The following is a 22823-nucleotide window of genomic DNA, read 5'->3' on the forward strand; positions in this document are numbered from 1 at the left end:
ACACAGAACAAACCGTCCATTGTTGGTCCACACTTTATTCCCTGTTTGTACTCGCTTCATTATTGCTGCCTCATAAAGTGTCTGTTATTCAATAACCATTGTCTGTCAGGGGGGCAGCGATGGCAGAGGGGCACTTCAAGACGCTTTACCTCTCCTGTGAAGTAGTGGGAAAATGGTGCCGATCCAAAAAGACGATGTTTTCTCACTTCTATTATCATCATTATTCACTTTCATGTAAAAAAAAAAAAAAGTTTCTAATTATTCAAATTGTACAAAAACGTTGTGGTTCATCATTCTCTATAAAATGAGTTATTAAAGATGAAATGAGAGGTCACAGAGTGCAGCTCTGTGAGGTACATTTAGGACTGAGGCAGGATGGTGCGTTGAACCAACCCTACCTCAGGAACAACTGTAGTTCAGTGTGTTAGCAACAATCAAATCAACACTATATGCAGATGATGTACAGTTATCATGTAAGTAGGTGCTTCATTAATGACCGTCACTTAATCACCTCCTTTGATTTGCCATTTTAAAATGTATGTAGCTTCAGTATGTAGAGTGGAAAACTTTAGAGAATTCATCAGCTGTGAAGACGAGCTGAAACAAAAGTGTTTGTTATTTACTAACAGGGAAATAGTTTAATAGAGAATGTATGACTCTGAGTTAATGTTAAGATTCATTCACACAAAACCTATCATCTATGGAGCCCCTGAAGTCCCAAAAAGTAAAAAAAAAAAAAAAAGAATCTTGTGCACTCAAGTTAGATAATATCTTGATAGTACAAAAACAATGTTTTCTTGTATAGACTTTGTAACCTACTATAAAAATGTCATGTTAATATTTCAGAGGTTAACGGTAAACTCCCTCACACCGTCTAACTTGCAAACAAACGTTTATTGGCAACATTTCAGAACTCGACCTTCATCAGGCAGTAAACAGTAAAGAAGGTTTGATGGACACATCGCTCTCCTTCACACCGGGCTTATGAAATGGACGTGTAAAGGGTTTTCAGAGGTTTTTCTATTGAGAATATTTCATAGTGGAAATTTGTTAAGGCCAGATAAAACAGAGCTTAACTACACAAAATACACAATAAAACATTCCAAAAACGCTATAAAACCCAAAACACAGCTCATTGATAAAAATGTTCATGAAGTGACAAGATAAAGTAAGACCTAGAGGAGATCCACCTTATACAAACAAATCTGTGACCTCTAAAACACTGTTCCCATTGAACACATTCAAATAAAGAGAAGAGAGTTCAGAATGACATGAACTTTTATTTCTCTTTATTAAAGATACATAACATTTTACAGGTTTTTATTCAGATGTACACTGCATTCATAATGTGATCGTTGGATCAAGAAGACAAAGTTTACAGATAGCTGCCATTTTTACATCGTGCTACATGAGCGAGTTTCCTCTGAGTGTCCTCCTTATACACGGAGAGTTACTGCTGAGAGTTTGAACAGGCAGGAACAAAACACAGAAAATGTCCCTCAGAATGACTCTACGAAGAAAAGAAAGACAAAGTGTTGGTTTTGTTTATGAGAGATATAGCAGTCGATGTAAAAAACAAATGGGGACTTTGTTGTTTATGTTCTCCTTACCTGCAGGTTGTTGTGGCATACAGGACTATGATTTGCCGTCAGGTGTTGGTGCACACACCTTCCAAAGTGATGTAGGCAGGAGGAATCGGAGGGGCTGCAGGTCTGGGGGCATGACGGGGCTTTCAGCAGCAGACAGCTCGAACACGAGGTGTGTTGGCAGGAGCCCTGGCAGTCTTTACTCTCCAGAGACACAAACCTACAGAGCATCACATATGTGTTTGATGCAGCACAAGATGATACGAGGGTGGGGGGGGGGATGTCTTTGTAGTTTTCAGTTACCTGGCAGAGCATATTTCAGAGGGGTTGGCTTGGCAGTATTCCTTTGTGCACTCTGGGTGACAAACCTCAGGATTCAAGGATTCAATCACTGCACAAAACATTTGAAAACCAACATTAGGCACAGAGGTGGGACTTTAAAAACGACAAAGCCATATATCACATTTAATATTTACATATTTCCCCGAGCAGCAACAAAGCATAACAAAAGAAAAATAATCTCTTACTACGTCTGATAGCGTATCGATAAACAGTGACAACTCTGTCCACTGTGAGGAGATAAGAGGTGTAATGATGGCTGAACTGTTAGCAGAAACCTTTGAATCAAAGGAAGCCTTGAGCTCACTATCAGTCTCACAGCTCGTAAACTACATTTACCACACGCTCCATTACTATAGTGTACACTTTGATGGAATAAAGAAGCCAAAAACTACAGCCCCCTCCCCTTAGTCAGCTACAACCTTAAGAGGCAGCTTATATTTTGTAATGACTGTAATAACTTCAAAAATTCAAAACTAATGGAAGAAATCCAGCACTGGTTTTTGTTATTTTACTTAATTCTTTTGATCTTATAATTGTGCTGAAGTTACATTTTGACCATGGGAATCTTAATTGTAATGGACTGTTTTCATGCCCGGTTTCTCCCTATATGTTTATGTTTATTTCAAATCTATTGTTTTTTTTTTCCAGTAGAGATACAGACATAAACAATAAAGACCCATTTGTGTGGGTATAGTAGAAAACCTTTGCTTGATATGAAAGCAGACAGAAAAGAGAAACTTCAAAGTTCAAACTCTGAATGAAAACAAATCAGATTTTTTTTGTACTTTTTATGTTTCATTGTGATGCACAAGACACTGCTTTAACTAAGCTTGTGGTAAATGTGACAAAGTTTGGCTCCTTCTGTCAAAAAAATAAAAAAAGACATCCAGTCCACATCGCCTCTTTGATACTTTCGAGGCTGAATCTCACCTGCTTTGCAGATCCCTTTGCGCTCCATGTCTGCTTTGTCAGCCGCTGAGTCCTGGTAAAAACACACCAGCCCCTTGTCACACTTGCCCAGGTAGTCCCACGTTCCTCCGCAGGCCTCCCCCTCTGCTCTGGCACACACGGGGCAGCAGCCGCACACCCCTGTCGTCACACCACCTTTACACTGGAGCTTCAGCGCCCGCCGGGACGAGCAGTGTATGCGCTCGCATGGTGGGCAGTGTAGAGCCTGAAGCTGCTGAGTTTCTCTGGAAGCCGTCTCCTGTGCCCCCAACGCCCCCAACAAGGCACTTGAAAAGAGGAGCATCCACATCTTTGATCCACCTAATATTGTCTAGAGGTGAGAACACTGTGGTCACCTTTTATATACGTCAGCCCCACACACTAGCATGGCTTCATAGTTTATGATCCACAACCTCCACCCCCCACCAGCAGCCAATAGAGGGCAGGTGGGCTGACTGGGTGGATTTAGTTGAAATACACAGTTAATTATCCCCACATCTTATCTTTACACTATCAACAGTGTGATTTTGTTTAGAAATAATTCCTCAGTCTGAACACGGTGAGATAAGTCTGATGAAGACTGGCCCCCTTTGTGTTGGGACTCACCTGACCTTTAGAGGGGGCAATTCAGTGCACACCTTCAACCAGGTAATGACCTATTTCTTAAGAGAACAAAAGGATTAGACATGAGAAGGTTATCTGATCGAGACATCTTGTAAGTTTGGCATTTTAGAAACTCTGGCAGGTTGTGTTGACGACAATAGATGCCCACCTTAAGAAAATATCTGACATTTGTCTTTTTATGACTTTATATGAGACAGCATGCAGCTGGATGGGACAAAAATGTAACAAAGAAATGAAGTATTTCAGGCGTAAAGTATTCCAAAGAATTCAAATAACTTTTTTTTACTAATTAGTCATTTAAAAAGAATCTTTAATTTGATTAAATATGATTCCACAGCAACATCAAAGTATGGCCATAATAATATCAAAACATCAACATTATTCTTTCATGTGTCTGCAAAAAAGTTCCAACATTAAACCAATATCCTTGGTCCATTAAGAGTCCGTGATATTGTCTGTTTTCTAACACATACCGGGTACATATTTTAAAAATATGAATTCTTAGTCAAAGTTGGAATGTGCCTCAGTCTAATCTTTAACTTCAGTATAAAAAATATTTTTCCATTTACAGTCTTAAGAACTCTTTTTTCATTTTGTTTGCACCTGTTGGTCAGTAAGAGCTTTTAACATTAGATTACAAAGAAAAGTGATTTCATTTTTAGAAGAAGTGTTGTAAAATGTAGTTATACATATGGAAATAAAAAAAAACAGAATTATCCTGTGGTTATGATTGAAGGGTCAATGGAACCTGAACTCCTAACATCATTACTAAGATAAACAGTTAGCTGAAAACTCATCAGGTTGTTATTTAAGCAAAAGAAAAAAAAGTGTTGATTGTTGCATAAAAACAAGTACTGTTTGTGTAACAGATAGTTTTGTATCATTAATATTATAGTAATCTTTTATTCTCACATTGTTGGCAGCTGTTGGTGTTAGTGGCTACATTAGGTTTGGTACATGGTAGGAAAAGTTCTGCTACCTCTAAAAAAGATCTACAAAAAAAGGTTTTCACTGACGTGAAGCTTCTGCTTCAAAGATTCCCTCATATGTTGACAATTTAATAATCCAGGTCCCCTGACAATTTTGTCAAAGTGTCCAGATTATAACTCTGCCCTTAAACATTATAGAGCAGCTGTGCACGATCTACAGATGACAGTCTGATAACAGTAAGACAGATGTTTTCTACATCACTGGTAGAGCTCACTTATCTTGATCAATGCTGCTGTATTGAATGCAAGTTATCTAGATGTTTTCTCACTAAACTAAATCTTACTATAAATGTATGATATAATCATGTATTTACATGATTTACAGGACACTCTGCGTCATATAAAAATGTTTTTATTTTCAAGGAAACCATTAAGTAACACTGAATACAACAGGAGTGATCATTCAATAGTCAATAAAACTCGTGACTCCTACATCGTAAAGATCCCACAAACAAGACGTCTTGGAAAAACAACATTTAAAGCAAACATGTTGGCAATTTGCTGGTGCTACAATTTAACCCCCCCCCCCCCCTCCTCCCCCACACACACATAACAAACTGAGGTGATACACACCTGTGTAGAAAAGTGACAAGATTTCACATCAACTTACAAAGGGCTGGATGTCAAAGTGCAAGATGCCTGAACCTCTCCCACCCTACCCCCACCCCGCCGCTTTTGTTTTAGAGGATGATCAAGGTGTCGTAATCAGACATGGACGCTCAAATAGAAATCTCTAATTAGAATTCAGCCATGATGGCTTTGTATTCAGTTCAGACCCTATTCCAGCTTACATTACATACACTTTGAAAATATCCTTTCTGAAACATTTTCCTCCCAAAGATACTTCTTTTCTTTTTTTTTATATAAAAACAAAACTGCACCTTGTTACAGACAGCTGCATGTAATGGAGTAAAGCATGACAGGAAGAAGGCAGGCATACAACAGAGAAGCAGCCGTTTCTTCAACAACTTAAAAGCAAACATACTTACATGTTGGTTTATAAAAGCAACCCAATCAGAGAATACGTACTCAAACCTGAAGTGAAAATAAAACAACTTAAAAACCTTAAAGAAAAAACATATGTACAGTATCTACAACAGAGTGAATATGATACAAGTGTTACTGGCCGTTCAAGGTCAGGCTGGAGCCGACAAGGTCCACATAATCCAACACTGCATGACATTCAGTTTTGTCAATCCAAAAATGGTTCTTAAAAAGACTGAACACCTTCCAGGGGGCCGTCGGAATAAAAAGTAGTGAGCAAAAAGTGAAAAGTTTGTTCTCAGTCTGGTTCAAAAACATCCCGGGCTTTTTGACCCCGACATAGCTTCATATTTTATCTTTTTCTTTTTTTTTTTTTTCTCCATGATTAAAAAAAGTATAACAATTACGGTAGAATGGCAATGTTGTGTTTGCAAAGAGTAATTCATTGAATATTTTCTTCTGGGATTTTTTTTCCAATGTTGATACCATCTGGGACATAAAAGAGGAACATGAGGCGTTCAGTCTGGAGGAAGGAGGGCGTGCAGACGAAACTGTTCTCGAATGTGCGGCCTGACGTCTTCGTTCTGTGACACACAAAGTAAACACAACAAGGAACTATTAAGATTACTACTACTAAATGACTTTGGTTTCACAATGATGTGTGTAAAGCCAGGTGGATGACAGGATGAGGTTTTCACCATATGCACATTTCAGCTACTTATATCATTAATATATTTTCAGGGCATGCAGATCCACCGGCCTCCAGGAAAACAAACAAACTCCCGTTAATTCGCTCCTGATAGCTCAAACATGCTATCCTGCCACATATGCTAACTTCAAAAATGAATTAAGTACTCTTCTTGTTATTTTTATTTAAATAAAACTATTGCAAAATTGAATCAACATATATTTGAAACAGTTTCAACAAAAATTCACATTATAACCCAAACGTAGGACTGTTTCCCAGCTGGCTTTATCCCCAGTTTCCCTTTTGAACTGGCTTCTGAGCGTGTTAAAGTAGAGCTGCTGACAGAGCAGGAACCCTCTAGATGAGTAATCATCTTAAATGAAGATATGAGCGGACTGTGATTTCTTATTTGATTATATGCTTTTGCATTACTTTTAAAAATTCTGTGTGCATAAGAAATAACTTTTACTCTCAGGTCAAAGAGCTAAGAGTGTTTTTGTCACAAACAGATTTATAGCATGCAGTTGATAATAAATAAATTATATCTCTGTCATCTGATCTTAATTTAAACCTCGTCACTCGATCCACATGAATTTATAATTGACACATTCCCCCCTCTCGCCCGATGATAGCTGAGCTGGGATTGGCTGGCTTCATCCCCAGCGTGACCCGAATGGGATCAGACGTATAGATGATGGATGGATCTTTTTTCTCACTTGTAGAATACTAAAGTAACTGTACATCCAATCGTGAGACTCTCTATGAGTAAGAAAGCTAAAGAGTGCCAGTCATCATACATACCAGCTCCACCAGCTTCTCGAGGAAAGGGACGAGCTTTAGAAGCTCGTTGTCATTTCTATCCACAAACCAGCTCTCAATAGGGATCCCATTGGAAAGCTGAAAAATGACAAACAGACTCATTAACATAAATGTAAGCCCCCCCCCCCCCCCCTTTATTTAAACTGGTTTATCTCTGTGTGATTACGTTTACCTGATAGGCGAAGGCTTGGGGTGAGTTGTCGATTATTATCGTCTTGGAAAGATCCCGTCCCAGAATGTTCAGGTCTTTAATATAGTTTCCTTGGACACACACGCAGTGCTCACGAAATAGTCTGTGTCTGGAAAAGAAAAACACAAAAAGAGATTATATCCTCCATTAAAACATGCAATTAAATGTGTGTTTTTTTTTTAAACGGTTTCTTGAAGACAAATAAATTAAAGAAAAAACAACATCCTTCTTGAACTGGAGTATTTACAAGGTCAGAATAATGTATTATTGGTGCAGTGGATTAGGCCCCGGCAGTATTTGTGATTTTTGGTGTAGAGGAGGCTAAATCTGATACCGATAAATCGGCCGATATGTTTCTTAGATCTATGAAATCTGTAGAGATAGATAGAGATAAATGGACACATGTATTGCTTTGATCCCTCAAATGCATATATCAAATACTTGAGGAAAAGATTTTCAGTATAATGAAGACGAGACCAAACTTCTAACTAACTGCGCATGTACGTGCGTCACCACTGGGTGATAATGCTCGTTGCACACTCTGCTGGTGTAAGGAAACTGATTAATCGGTCGGGCTCTAATGTGGATGATCCTGACTCGTTTGAAAAGAAGTGACAAGAGCAAAGAATTTCTGAACGACTGTCAGGAAAAGAGAAAAGTAAAGATTTTTTTTAAAAGCGAACTAACGAAGCATTAAATAGTAACATGAGGGTCATCTGTTGATTTAAAGGAGCAAGTTAGAGCAGGCAAAAAGACTACTTGAAATAAGGTGTGTGTGTGTGTGTGTGTGTGTGTGTGTGTGTGTGTGTGTGTGTGTGTGTGTGTGTGTGTGGAGGACTCAACAAAGACGTCAGAACAAAGAAACAAACGAGATAAACCTGAAACATCACAATGGAAACTTTGAATCCATAACAAACCTAATCCAACAAGGAAGCTTTTTAATTCCACTACACGTCTTTAATAGATTGAAAATAAATACATTTTTGATAATTAACCGTGGCTAGTTGAAGAATGAACCCAGTCATCTCTGCTAGCTGACTCATGGATGAAGTCCATTATTTATTTGGCCGTATTTTCATGTAAACTTTATACCGACACAAACTTTATACCGACACTTACATTTCATCCTCATTATTACAGCTAAAAGCTGACACACTACAAAACCAGCCGAGCACTAAAGTAAACATTTATCATAAAGCCGTTACAGAGTCATGTCCAGTCACCAACCTGACCAACTGTTTCTTCGGATCCAGGATGTTGAGCAGTTTGTCAGCGTAGACTTTCTTCGACGCGGTGAAGAGGATAATCTGAAAATTGAATCAAACAGACATGAATGAGTAATATGTCAATTCAAACAAATTCTTCAAATGAGGAAATTAAAGGGAGTCTCACCTCATACATTTGGGACATGCGTTCAAGGAACTCACGGAAAAAGGGCCTCAACCGAACATACACCTAGAAAAACAAAATAGGGTCACAGGTGACTCAGGAAATTAAAGCTTTGAACTGAAGAGTTGCTTTTCACAGTTACTACCTGGTATATAACGTCTTGAAAGAGCACAGGGAATGTCAGGGCTGCATCTTCTAGCTCATTCAAACTACAGTGGACCAAAGTTTCATCCTGACAGAAAAAAAAGATAAATTCATCAAAGTCCATTTTATTTTTCATGAGAGCTCACAGTTAGCGACGAGAAACATTTCACTGCTCACCAGGTCCAGGACGAGAGAAAACTCTGGCGTGCTGCGTGTTTTTAAAGGTAGCGCTGGTTTACGTGTTAACTGCTCTTCTGTCAGCGGAGGCACATGCTTGATGAAGAAGTACCTGAGGGCAAAAGAGCAGAAAAAAAGTGAATTTTTCATGACGCGAGTCCTGGCTGGAGGTAAATTAGTAATGTTTACATGGAGTCAAATCTATTCACAAGGTACTCAGACGGACTTTCTGGTTTCTGCTGCCATCTAGGGGTTCAGAGCTTCACATTGCAGCCAGCTCTGCTCAGCCACACAAAGGCTCAGTTCCATTTCTAATCTTAACCCCCTGCCTTTGTTTTTGAGGGTGCCCCTTTGCTGTGGTGAAATTCCCCCCTACAAAAATGGGACGACCCTTCAAGACCCTGATACGACATCAGTAGTGATCGACGTCATTACCGGATATACATTCTGGTAGATTTCTCATAACACTCTGGAGTGTGTAGAGTCTCAGTTTAAAAGAGCCATGTAGCCCTAACATGTCAGCCTACCCCTCCATTCCAACAAGAATCCGGATAACCCTCGTCCCCTCAGAGAGCATGTTAGACGTAGGGGTAGGGCAAAGTGGTAGGGGCGAGGGGTATATTGGGACTAAGCCCAACATGCAATGTACCCTTGGTTTTGACTCCAAGAGGAATGAAGCAAAAAATATTCTGATCACAAAAAGTTGGTGAGCCAAAGATCAAAATAAAAACGTGTGATCACTTAATTCTATACTTAAAAGTCTGACTTAGAAGCTTTTAAAGTTATTTGTCATAAATTCAGGATTTCTAGGATTGTTAGTTGTTTTTTTTAAAACTTATTTCGGTACTTACGGATCAAAAACTTCCCAGTCCTCATCATATGAGGTTTCTGCAGGAGCTGGAGGTAATGTGTGTTGGTAGCCACCATCTGGCATACAACCAGGAACTGCTGAAGACAGTTATGGCAAAGTTACATTGATATCATTTAGCAAAGGGAAAGCTGAAGTTGTGATGTCATGTCCATGCCGTGCCTTTTTTCCCCCCACTAACTTCTGTTACTGAAAGTAAGCTCAAATTTAAGGTTTAATGTGAGGCTGGTCCTACCTGTTAGTGGTGGCATGTCAGTTTCGGTGACGATCTCGCCTTCTTCTATACTTGTATCAGAGGTCATCTGAAGCCTCTGTGGTAGAATCGGGGCTGTGTGACATGGGGTGATGCCTTCTGTGGACGTGAGGGTGCTGCTCGGCATTTCTTCTGCCTGCTCGATGTCCAGCTGTTTCATGATTTCCTCTGCCTCCATCGCTTGGCCAGGAGAGTCTGAACCAGGAGTGGCTGCAGACAAATGATAAGAGGGGTCAGTTCAAGTTTGTTCATTTCACTTGCATATCAAAGAATAAGCTTTAGAGACACCATGACCAGTTAAAAGACAGTTTTCAAATCAATTCTGCATTGAGTTTAATGCATCAAAATCAAAAGATCTTTTGTTTTACCCGTTTTTGTTGCTGGTGAGAAAAAGTTGAAGACTGGAGAGAAGATGGTTCCAAGCAGGGTGGTGCGAGGTGGGCTGCTTGCTGCTTCGACTGGGACTTCAAGTTTACCATTGGGTTTAATAGGTTTACTGTTGCACGTCATTGTGTCTGGAAGAGAAAGTATTTAGGAACAACCCAGGAACATTTTTACTCTTTGCATAACTTGGAACAGTCATATGAATCTCTGATGTGTACTCAAGACACTTCTTTTACAACAGAGAAATCTGAGGCTGTAGTACCTCTATTTGGAGTTTTCCGGCAAACTCTGGACACCGATTTGTTGGCAAGGCCTCTAGTCTGTGGCGTTGAAGTGATTAGATTGCTATCAGAATTACAATCAAGACGACTCCTCTTGGCGGGGATATCTTGCTCCACCTTTGTTCAAAAAAAAAAAAAAAAACAGGATTACAAATCCAGTCAGGGTTACAGATGACTCAAATATATACTTTTTTTTTTCTTTTTAAACTTTCAATCTGAAAATATTTTACTTAGAATAAGAAGTAGTGCTGTCAAATTTAATTGTGATTAATCACAATGAACCACAATATATTTTTATAATACTGGTGCTCATGGCGTAGGCGTTAGGTCACGCTCCATGTATGGAGGCTATAGTCAGAAATCTACAGGCTTCACTGTTGGCTACACTGTAGGGGCGCTGGTCTTTTAAAAACAGACTATGCATCTGGTTATTTCCACTGTAATAGTCTTTTGTCTTAAGCCACTGTTTCACATTATCAGCACAATGCCAATGCTGCTGTAAGTACGCGTGCGTGTACTCTGAGATTCATTTCACGTCACAAGAGAAACACTGAACTTGTTAACGTGAAGCTGAAAACACGATGCAATCCCACCTTGACGGCATTTCCACGGATGAACTTCTTTATAGTGGAGAACAGGCCGGTCTCATTCTTCTGCATTTTGCCTCGACCTTTCACAGGGGATGGCTCCACTTCACAGTGTTTCCGTTTGGCCTTGGATGGATGTGTTGGACGGCCTATGTTTGGCTGCTGAGGAGCTTTACGCACTCTCAGCCTCATCATGCTCCGACGTCACATAGATAAATCTGACGGAGGAAGAAGAACAATGTATCAACTTTGAGTTATGAGAAACATTTTTCACTTTTCTTTTAAGAAAACCACATTTATAATTCACAACTTGTTCGTACTGCACTTCAGGACACAGAGTTATGATGCAGACTTTACACTGTTAGAATGTATAAACAGAGATCTGATGCGAGCTTACAAGCGTTTCACTATTTTTGATACTCTCTGATGGGGTAACAAATCGTTTTACCATTGCACTTGCAGGATGCGCATAACGCTGCCACTTTTCTGTTTTTAATGCAAACCAAAACCATCTCTTTTCTTGTTTTTCTGACTGATCTTTAATCTTCCTGATGTCACCATCAGTCTTCAGAGAGTCTCCTGGAGTGAAAGAAGGTTTGAACTGTCTTCCTGCGTGATTTCCAATGTGTTCATCGTAGTTAACTATGTAATAAAGCACGCCACAAGCTTTATTTTCTGAACAATATTACACGGTTTTCTTCACTTGCAAAAGAATTACGACAAACTCATTAAAAGTAGGATTTTTAAAAATCTAAATATCAATTGATTGACATCAAAATACACTGCACTTATTTGGTTGTATTTCCTCTTCCTTTCTTTTTAAATAGAAAAGTATATTCCAGAAAGAAAAAAGTCACTTTGTCAGTGTTTCCCAACGTAGTTTAGCCCTATCTTCTGGTGAATTTTCTAGACTTTCTTAAATCCCACTGAAGTCATCCAGAGGAAACACTCAATAAGTAATCTTGTTCTGGGATGGGTTAATGAACAAAAGTAGATTTTTAATGAGAAATGATCTAGATCTGAATCTAGTCTGATCCTGTATTTCAAAAGCTAAAGTTGAATTCATTTCAACCTTGTTGCTCACAGTACTGTCTGTGCTGGGGATGACACTGACCACTGAACTTGTATTTAAAGAAAGGGGCAAGAAGCTTCAAACAGAAAACTATACACAAGTAGAAAGTAACTGTCCTTTCTATCATTTCACCCCAAACACAACAACGTGCACACTGAATGAAACAGAGCTCATTTGTTTAACTGCTTTTGTCTTCAAATGTCTTCATTTATATCTGCATTTCTTTTTTAACACTTATCAAACAATTCTGTCCAAAGAGCTGTGGAGCTTTTACTTCTCAAGGTTCAAACACATCGACTTCTCTAATTATTATCTGTCAGTAACCTGACAAGTCTTAGGTGCGAGTCGTGCGACAGGACAGACACTGGACTCAAAGGCAAACACTGATGCTGTTGCATGTTTTTTTTTTTTTTTATGACAAAACCCCCCAAAACAAATTGATCAATAACATTAAATACAAAAACACAAATCAACATTTAAAACAATAATACAAATTTGGTTTATACAAGTTGTTACCATTAAATTAAATGACAAAAATTGTCTTAACAGCAACCTACTGTCTGCCTGACAAACTGTTTCTTCTAATGCCTTTGACATTCAAGATTGTTGAGGTTTCTGTTCTGCAACTTCCTGTTACCTATCGGACAACATTCAGAGTGAAAGTGAAAACCATTGTTCCCAATGGTTTCTACTCTTATGTTGACCTCTGGCAAAAAAAAAAAAACTTCTATGAAGATTTGTATTGTACATACTTTTACATTTCAGTTCCTGCTTTTACCCCTCTTGACACCAAAACTAGGGCTGCAACTAACATTTAATTATTGATCATACACACACATCTCTCATCCACCTGTATTATTGTATTATAGTTTGTTCATATCACCTCGATAAGTTATCGACCTGTACAATATGTCCATATTCTGTATATTATCTGTAATCTAGTATAGCATGCTCGCTGCACCTTAATCTGTATATTATAACCCTAAAAATATACTTACATTCATAGCATTTATTTATATTTATAGCATCCCATTAATCCAGCCATCCATATATACCCAATAATTCACTTTTTTTAAGTCTACATCTGTACATTTTGTAATTACTTGTACACAGCACAGATTCTTGCACTTCTGGTGAGATGCCAAACCTCATTTCGTTACTCTATACTTGTATATGTGTAATGACACCTCATTAGTCTGATTATTATTTCTTGCTACCCCCCCCTAAAAAAAACAAAAACAAACAACAACAAGAAACAACACTTATATAAGAATAAAAGGAAATAAGTACTCTATGATAGCAGGTTGTTATTTTAGATGGAGGAAACTTAATGATTGCCTACTGTGTCAATATATATCTAAAACTTTAATGTAAGTCGTATATAACACTTATTCACCCAGTATTTATATATATTTTTGGTTGCCACTGTCATTTCACAACATTATAAATAAAGTTAAAAAACAACCTCATGTCTGTGAAGCTTTCAGGGGAGTGGGCGGTGAAACATGAAACACGAGGCCTTTCGGCATTTAAGTAAAAAGATCAAAGAGTACCTGCAGGTTAGTTTGTGAAGATTAGTTCTGCTTTGTGTTGTTAAATAAAACGTGAAGGCAGAAAGCTGCCTGTTATGTAACATCAGGGCAACGACGTCAGATAAGCTAACATTAGCCAGCTGTTTGATATTTAGCACATTCATTACTTTTTGTTTTGACACTCATGTCCCCCAGAATGTTGGAAAGGACAACAACAACAACAACAACAACAACAACAACAAAACGCGATATCGAGTGGTGACAAAAAAAAAACACCATTTTTTTTTAACCATTTGAAATGATTTAATAAAATGTAATCCAGATGCTGTCTGGTAGTACACGGTGAGCTAACTACGGCTAACAAAAAAAATGCCCCCCAATGGCAGCAGAAAGCAGTGACATGAATAACTTTGACTCCCACAGCTCGTGTCACGCGTGTCCCAGTAAACAAGTGCGTGTAAAACAGGTGATTTATCCATCTAGTCCCTGATAAACAAAGCTACAGCTAATCGGGGCTAACGCGACATTTTGTTACCATTAGACTACGCCCCCTTCGCGTTAGCCTCCAGCTAGCAGCGAGTCGACCCGTTCTTTTTTTGTTTACATGTTGACGTTGTTTTGTTTACCTACTGGTGATTTTTGAGGGGCTCCTTTGATGTCGCCGCGGCGTTGTCAGCTCTCGGCTCGCGACCGTGTGGACGGCCACCGGGTCGGTGGGGGGGGGGCGAGGGGGGGGGGGGCCTGGCTGGTTGGTCGTGGTTGTTGTTGCTGCCAAGCTGCTGTGTGTGTGTGTGTGTGTGTGTGTGTGTGTGTGTGTGTGTGTGTGTGTGTGTGTGTGTGTGTGTGTGTGTGTGTGTGTGTGTGTGTGTGTGTGTTGCTCGGTGGCTAGTTCAGTGATCATCCATGTCTGCGGACGCCATTTCCCGCCTCATCACAAAACATAACGTTGGGTTTGTGCGCAGGAGGAATCGACACACACACACACACTCTCACACACACACACACTCTCTCACACACACACACACACACACACACACGGAGGAGGAGGAGGAACAACGTGGCGGAGGTGGAGAGTGGAGTCAACAGGAAAATGGCTTATGATGATGATGATGATGATGATGATGCGTGAGTGTGCGTGTGTGTGCGCAGCTGGACTGAAGCGTAACTACCACACTCGTTATCCATTTACAGTCTGTGTCGGGGGGGGTGGGGGGGTGTGGAGGGGGGGGGGGGGAATTTGGTCACATTTGTTTAATTCTCACTGCCTGGGGTCAAATTGTAGAATACAAAAAAACCATTAAAGTCGATTATGTCTTAAATTTAATTCAACATATACCAGTGATCAAATATTATTATGGACTTATTTCTGGTTTTCATGATTTCATGGCAGATTTTGTCATGTTTTTTTCATGTTTTCCAATTAATTGATATGTAAAAATTGACCCGAGGGCCATGTTGAGGGTTGATGGGGGCCGCATGTGGCCCCCGAGCCGCCAGTTGCCCACCCTTGGTCTATGTCAGGGATGGGCAACTTTGGTCACAGCAAGGGCCACATTCATTTAATTCTCACTGCCGGAGGGCCAAATTGTAGAATACAAAAAAACGATTAAAGTCAATTATGTCTCAAATTGAACTCAACATGTACCAGTAATCAAATATTATTATGGACGTATTTCTGGTTTTCACGATTTCATGGCAGATTTCATCGTGTTTTCGTCATGTTTTCAATTAATTGATGTGTAAAAAGTTGACCCGAGGGCCACGTTGAGGGTCGACGGGTGCCGCATGTGGCCCCCAGCCCGCCATTTGCCCACCCCTGATCCATGTTGTTATCTCTGTACTGTTGAGTGGCTACATAAACGCATAAGTCCATTTTGAGTGAGGAGACAGGTGCTAGGCTTTTAAAACATTTTTGTTTTTATTTAGGGTTTTGTTTTACATTTTGCAGCAGTTTTTTTTCCCAACAACATTATTGCGGGTGTGCAGCTTGATTAGGATTTGAAAATGAAAATTGCATCACAATGAACTCTACTAAAGATTATGAAATGGATAGAGTGTCAAAAGTAGAAATTCCAGTCAATGGGTCAATCATCACACTAAAGTGTGTGTCTCAAAGGCCCCTCTCCCCCCTGCTTCAACTGTCTGAAAGGTGTGTAGATTACAAAGTTTAAATTATTTTTAAACTATGAGGAAATGTTACAGTGATTATTTATCTTCCATTTTCAGGGTGTAAAACAAAGCATAGTTTTTATGGGTCATTTGTGTGATGGAGGTGCGGTCATAGAAATTTTCCGGGTTAGTTTGGGCCGTGGTAGGGGCCAAATGTGATATGTTTTCATGGGGCCCGGAGTTCCTGGTGGCGCCCCTGGTCTCAGTAAAATCAACAATGCTATGTAAAAATCCCAGTGATGCTAAATCATACAAAACATGCCAGTTACATCTCAGGATATAAAATACCTTACACTGCAACAAGGTAGAAACTATACTGAGTGTACATTCCTGATTTTTCTTTAAGAATAGCTTTTAACAGCATGGTTACATGAGATTGTTGAAGTGTAAACATTCATTTTAAAGATGAAAGAGTGATTCATCTTTTAAAATAATTGCTGATAAAAACGAATGTCTTGATACAAAAAATAATTTTGTATTTAAAAGATAAGAATGGTGCTAGTGACAGTTTGCTAAGTGGTTAAGCCAAACACATACACAATATGTTTGGTAGAAAAAATAGTGAACATAGTATTTTACAATGAAATTCATGGACATAAAGAACATTACTTTGTGATAATATGCACTTATAATACCGATCCCTTTTTCCCTCACAATTTTTTTGAAGCAGTCTTAGTAATATTAGTTCTGCTCGGTCTACACTGTTATCCATTCCTTAAATATCCTGCAAGAATGCCCTCGTGGATGTTGATGAAAAATTATAACTTTCCCTCTGAGTGACCCTTCCATTGTGATAAAGTGCGCTCTGAGGAGCCCTTCCAATGGATTTTTAGCCCCTACTCAGCTTGAGTATGCCACTGATGGGGTTTGTTAAAGGCAGAAAGATCTTGCAATGTGTCACCATAAAATAATGATTAAACTTTAAGCAGCTAAAAGCCAAGAAGACTGCAGATTTCACTGTTAATTTGCAGTGTTTCTCACAGGCCAAGTGACTCATTTTAATGTATTACTTAACACATATTGAAGTAATAATTATGATGTGCTACTTATTTGACCATTGTACTAGCCGCTGTATACAGTGTGTCCAGCCCTAAGTAGAACGACTGATTTAATGTGCTACTTCTTTCCCTTAAGTTTAGGGAATGTTACTATGAACTCGCAATAATAATGGTGGAGTCTCATTTCATCCCAAGATGAAGGAGCTTCCTGTATGGTGCTGGTCCACCCCACACGCCCCTTTAGTAGAATAAAAGTGATCATCAATTAATTGTTATGTTGTGGTACCATATCCGTTGCCAGATTTTGACATGTTAATTAATAATCGACATACCTTAGAAGGCCGTGCCAGTAGAGGTGAGGCATCATATCAGCTTTCATGTGGTACATCACTTTTCTTTCTTTGGCTTGGTTGATGGGGAATGTTTCCAGGGGTTGCAAATTGTAGTCAAACTCTGCCAGAATGACTGTATTGTAGCTTGTAACCAATGGACATGAGGTGTAGCCATCATACTGTAAACAAGAAAATTACTTTTATTTAATGCATTTCTATTCATCAGAGGTTCTTTCAACAGAGCAGTTATAACATTCCTCATATTCACGATGTTAACATGGCACTTACCTTCTTATCTGGCTTCTCATTTTTCATTATTTTCCTTATGGTTCTGTGCAGGATAGCAGACTGTGCAGCTAATAATGGGAAATAAATGGTAAGCCTTTCTAATATTTAAAGAAAAACAAGACAAATATTGCTGTGTCCAAAATCAACATAATTTAATAATTCTATACAGTATTCAAGTGATTTTATTTTGGTGATGCCGAGCAAGAGTAGTGTGCGGAATTGTTGACAGTGACAGTTCAATGTCCTACACTCCTACTTCATGAGATAGTTGGTCGTTATCAACACGAATAAAACAATATCAACTCAATTTTTAAACAAACCATATTAAAATCTACACAAGCTGTGATCTCGAACAAGCTTCAGAATCCTCAAAACCCGTTAATCTGCCCTATTTACGTCCATAATAAGACAAGACAACAATGAGTCATTGGTTCAATCATGCTTTTATAATCTCAGGTACATTTCTACAACAAGAGGTAGAAATGCTTACATAACTCATCAATTTGACTACTTTATCTCTGTCCAGTATCAGTACCATATCTGCCTCTCTCTTTTTACTCTCTCCAGCGACCTGTTGCTCTAAAAAAAATATTTCAAAATGTTATTGATTACTTACAAAGCTCTTGCAGCCTTTGCACCATATTATTTATCAGTTGCCCTGTGTCCCTTCCTGCTCCCTGAGATCCTCAGATGAGTCCCTCCTTGATTTCCTGAAGTCTAACTGTTGTACCAAAGGGTGGCACAAATGCTGTTTGGGCTCCTAGACTTTGGAATTAAGTTCTTGAAGAGATCTTGCCTACAAACTGACCATTACCTTGTGGCTTACATGGCATTGTATGTTAGCAGTTTATTTGCATGTAAATTAGCACGTTCCAAAATATTAACATTAATACAGTTTGAATAATGTTTTGATTACGAACCGCTGTTCAACATTTCATCAACCCCCGTAAATACAAAGACTGTACGCTTGACGAGTATGACTGGGCAAAATTCTTGACTGCAGTCAAAATGCAGTCATGCAGAAAGTGATAAAAAAAAAAAGGTTCACATTTTAAACGTTTATATGGCCGATCTCAACTATATTCTAGTTAAATATATCAGTGAGTAATGCCTTTCAGAACACGACTATGGGAGGTATGGGGAAGAAGTGAAGCGGTGCGCTGAAGGGACAGCTTTGTTTTGGTTTGAGAGACTGGGGCTAAAGTGCGACATCCACTGGACATCTACTCTGAAAGTTGCATATTGTACCTTGAAGGTGATACAAAACATTACATGTGACCATAGAGTGACCCTGAATAACACGTTTTATAGTCTGATTGATTTTCCCTCTGGAATGGGTTATTGCACAAGACACAAAAAAGTGAAAAAGCACTTACGAATTACACTGTATGAAATGTATACCTTACCAGTATGATTCCCATTGCATCAATGCATTGTTCAAACTGATGACTCAGTAGTCACTCACCAACAGCAGCTGCTGTCCTGGCTGTCGGCAGGTTGGTACAGTCTCCAATCCCAAACACATTTGGATACCTGTTGTGTTGGAGGTTTTCTTTGTTAACATCCAACCATCCAGCCTCATCTGCCAGTGGACTGCCTTTAACCACCAAATTGGGTCCCATTGGTGGTGTGACATGAAGCATTTCATACTGATAAAGAGAACAGAAACGTTGATGGTGACAAACTAGAGAACATTTTCCTAGTTTGGCATCTAAGTAGGTGTAAAGTTAGAAAAACATAACGTGTATTTGGTTGTTCATACACACAAATACAACACAAATAACAGCATCATTTTCAATGTCATATGGTTAAATCTGATGCATAGTAAGTTATTACCTAACTACTTTGTAAAGTCACTTTTGAGGTACCTGAACACAGTTACCTCAATCACTGTGGTTTCGCCTGGTTTGTCAAGATTTTCAAACACAGCTTCTTGCTTGTCTGCCCGCACTTCAACCAGGTTGGTCCTCAGGTTTACTTGTAGGTCACGTTGTTTTACGATGTCCCACAATGCATCTGCATATTTCTTGACCCCAAAGAGCACAGGGAGCGATGTGTTGTATATTAAGTTTGCCTTTTCCCTTTTACCTGTCTTAAATAAAAACATTAAATATATTTAGTTAATTTGTAAAGCCATAATTGAAAAGCTTAAAATGTACTATATTTTTAACCTCAGTACCTTTCTGAAATAATCATCTGATAGGTACATGATCTTCTGTGGAGCTCCAGGACATTTCACAAGAGTATTTGGAAAAGTAAACACAGCGTTTCCCTCTTTGAAGTTCTGCAGGGCTTTCCACGTTTTCTCCACAGTTTTCACTGAGTAGTTTGACCCAATCTTTGGGTGATCCAATCCCTCTGCCAGTCCTTTAACCTACATAAACAATAAGTCACTTTTTCTAGGATGTATCTGGATGAAATAAACAATAAAACTAAAAGTTTACAAGGAAGAGCCGAATGAATGAAGCATTACCTTCTCATAATGGAGTTGTAAACCAAGCGCGACAATCAAATACTCATAGGAGATCTGTAATGTGAAAGAAAGACTGCACTTCATCATACATTTTTCTAATTTGTCTTTACCATCTACAAGCTAACACCAAGTCAGAAGCTGACATTAAGCAGTTTTTATCATTCTAATATATACATTAACAGAAAACACATACCTCATTCCCGTCATCTGTTCGAACAGTGTTTGTAGCCGGGTTTATTTCCTGAACTTTAGATTTCACCCACTTCACTCCAGACGGCATAACGCTCGCAGTGGAACGACCCGATGAGGCTACGGTTTTGGCACCAGCACCAACCAGGGTCCATATTGGCTGATAGTAGTGAGTCTGAAAGTGGAAACAAACACAGAAAAGTTGATACATTAGCTTCATTTGACAGAGTAAAAACAATCTGAGAAACTGAAACCCCACATGCACATGTATCATCCCACTATTTTGTAGTTTTTGAGGGGTTATTTGTTGTTTATGTTTCTAATTGTTGGCTGGAAAAAAAAGCAGGAGAAATAATGATAATGATTGGATGCTTTCCTCGCTGGGCTCCACAACAGCCACGTTCTCAGCTCCCATTATTCCCTTCATCCGAGCACTCATCGCAATGCCTCCACTTCCTCCTCCGAGCACAAGCATTTTGTAATGCTGTTTGGCTGACGCCCGGCTGCTTGTGTGAAGATGAGAGATAGCAATGCCTGCAGGGTGGCATTGTCTCAGACGGTGCAGTGCAGCCATTCTGTGTCTGAAGGGTAATGACAAGTCAATTTAGTTAGTAACAAATCTGATATGAACCAGCAACATTTTTGCTCTGCATTTACATTTTGACAACCGGTAGGTAACTAGAGAATACGAGTACTGTAAATAATCAAAGGGGGTCAGAGCCTTTTTTACCCAATTTGATAAAAGATCAAATCATGAACATCATGAATTTGGGGCACTGGTGGGGCAGTGGTTAGAGCGAGCGCCCCATGTATGGAGGCTGTAGACCTCCAAGCCCGGTCCGGGTTCGAATCCGACCTGTGGCTCCCTTCCCGCATGTCATTCCCTACTCTCTCTCTCTCCCTGATTTCTGACTCTATCCACTGTCCTATCTCTGATATAATGGCACAAAATGCTCAAAACTAAAGCTTTAAAAAAACAAAAAACATCATTTGATTGTGTATTTACCACACATATAAGGCTGTTGTAACAAGGAATATCCCAAATAAACTGACTGACCTGACAATAGCACAAATAACTTACCCATAATCAAATAAATAAACCCCTTTTATTTAGCTTTGATTACATCTTAACCTCAGCTGAGCCGTTTCTCTCTACACTGCATACTGAATTCAATCTTTCTTGGAAACTGTCAACAACATGACATTCTGGTGCAGCTTTTTAAAACGTCGATAAAGACAGACTCTTTCATGCACTTACCGACCAACAGCTCTGCTCTCAACCGCCTGTCTTCCTTTCACTTTAGTCCAGTTCCTTAAATGAATCTGGAAACGTAAGTCCGACTGACCTGGCAGCTGCACATGGAAAAACCTGCGTGAACTTCGAACTCAGAGCGCTGAACTAAACGTGAACTTCCAGTCGCCACCCTTAAGTGGGAAGGCTCAAACTAACTTTCGTCTCGCCTTCTCCGTCGTTCGACCAATCAAAAAGCACAATTCCTGACTGACAGTTTTGAAGTTCTATGTTAACAGACCTATAAACAATTAGTCCAAATCCACAGCATGCGGCCACCTTTGTAGAGCCATTGAGATATGTAGTCTCAAAAATGTTATTATATTATTATTACTATTAAATAACAAGTTTGATGTTTCCCTTTTCGAGTTTGGGTAGATGTTAGTTGGCCCTGGGTAGTCTGCAGACCATAGACTGTATAAAGATCATTTTATGCTGCAGACCAACAAGCCAGAATATTGTATTCTGATGTGCTACTCAACACTTTTGGATGTGCTTTAGATTCTGGAATGAACTTAAAATCATTTCTCACAAATAAATAAACCTGAACTTGTATTTTATTCCTGTTGTAAGCTTAGCCGGGGAACATTGTGCCATTTAGGAAAATCATATTTTCAGGTTTTCATGAATTTAGCACTCTCTGTATCCATCATAGAAATGTATTGCTGTTAATTGGAATGGCCGCTCCCCACCGCCAACACTGTCTCAATGGAGGGCAGAGCTGTCGTGATAAGGTGTCCACATGACAAAATATGGGTGTTCATTTCATGAGGGACAACCCATGAACACACCGAGTTTATCTACCATCACTAAGATAAACTGTGTGTAGTGAAACTCTTGATGTCTGGGGGCATCTAGTGGAGAAGTATCACTATGTCAGGTGCTGCGTCTGGAGAGCCGATTGTAAATGTAATACTGGTTTATTGCTTTTGTTTAGTGTTTTGTTTTCCTTTATCGGTAGCTGTGTCTCTAGCATTGTTTTGTGTGTTCTGTTTAAGAGGGCATTGTGTCTCCTGTATTGTGTTTTGACAAAAATGCAAGAAAATGGCTGCTGTTTGATTTCAGCACAAGCAGAAAAACTGCAAGGTAGACTGTCTCTTTGATTGCAATCAGAAATTGGATATTAAAAATGACATTAGGGATATTGATGTCCTTGATTTTCCTTTTGGATATCTGACACTAAAATTATAATCAACAACAGTTGAGATGTAGATATCTGAAAATTG

General features: G+C 39.2%; 3 protein-coding genes across 5 annotated transcripts; all 3 read right to left on the reverse strand.

The window, feature by feature from the left end:
• Positions 1–1260: 1260 nt before the first annotated feature.
• si:ch73-330k17.3 (IGFBP domain-containing protein) lies at positions 1261–3260 on the reverse strand. Its single transcript, XM_020659826.3, has 4 exons — positions 2859–3260; positions 1890–1977; positions 1611–1806; positions 1261–1510 (listed from the first exon to the last, which is right to left on the reverse strand). Exons 1-4 carry the CDS (start codon positions 3184–3186, stop codon positions 1451–1453), a joined length of 672 nt encoding a protein of 223 aa, XP_020515482.1. The 5' UTR covers positions 3187–3260; the 3' UTR covers positions 1261–1450.
• A 1565-nt stretch (positions 3261–4825) lies between these two features.
• Positions 4826–14861, reverse strand: ctdspl2a (CTD (carboxy-terminal domain, RNA polymerase II, polypeptide A) small phosphatase like 2a). 3 transcript variants are annotated; one of them, XM_020659434.3, is made up of 13 exons: positions 14488–14861; positions 11260–11471; positions 10648–10783; positions 10370–10516; positions 9984–10211; positions 9732–9825; positions 8881–8992; positions 8705–8791; positions 8563–8625; positions 8398–8477; positions 7153–7279; positions 6963–7058; positions 4826–6057 (listed from the first exon to the last, which is right to left on the reverse strand). In XM_020659434.3, the coding sequence occupies exons 2-13, from the start codon at positions 11446–11448 to the stop codon at positions 5992–5994; spliced, it is 1425 nt and encodes a 474-aa protein (XP_020515090.2). In that variant the 5' UTR covers positions 11449–11471; positions 14488–14861; the 3' UTR covers positions 4826–5991. The 3 variants fall into 3 exon arrangements, with proteins under 3 accessions (XP_020515090.2, XP_020515075.2, XP_020515071.2); XM_020659419.3 differs by having other exon boundaries at positions 9732–9828; positions 14484–14861; XM_020659415.3 differs by having other exon boundaries at positions 9732–9828; positions 14488–14860.
• Positions 14862–15751: 890 nt separating this feature from the next.
• On the reverse strand, positions 15752–21720 carry LOC136176960 (sulfide:quinone oxidoreductase, mitochondrial-like). The gene is made up of 10 exons (XM_020659441.3): positions 21565–21720; positions 20683–20887; positions 20311–20481; positions 20118–20171; positions 19824–20018; positions 19527–19736; positions 19110–19293; positions 17645–17712; positions 17357–17535; positions 15752–17262 (listed from the first exon to the last, which is right to left on the reverse strand). The coding sequence occupies exons 2-10, from the start codon at positions 20878–20880 to the stop codon at positions 17205–17207; spliced, it is 1317 nt and encodes a 438-aa protein (XP_020515097.1). The 5' UTR covers positions 20881–20887; positions 21565–21720; the 3' UTR covers positions 15752–17204.
• Positions 21721–22823: the final 1103 nt, after the last annotated feature.

Source organism: Labrus bergylta, chromosome 7 (genome assembly GCF_963930695.1).
Source record: "Labrus bergylta chromosome 7, fLabBer1.1, whole genome shotgun sequence".
Classification (NCBI taxonomy): domain Eukaryota; kingdom Metazoa; phylum Chordata; class Actinopteri; order Labriformes; family Labridae; genus Labrus; species Labrus bergylta.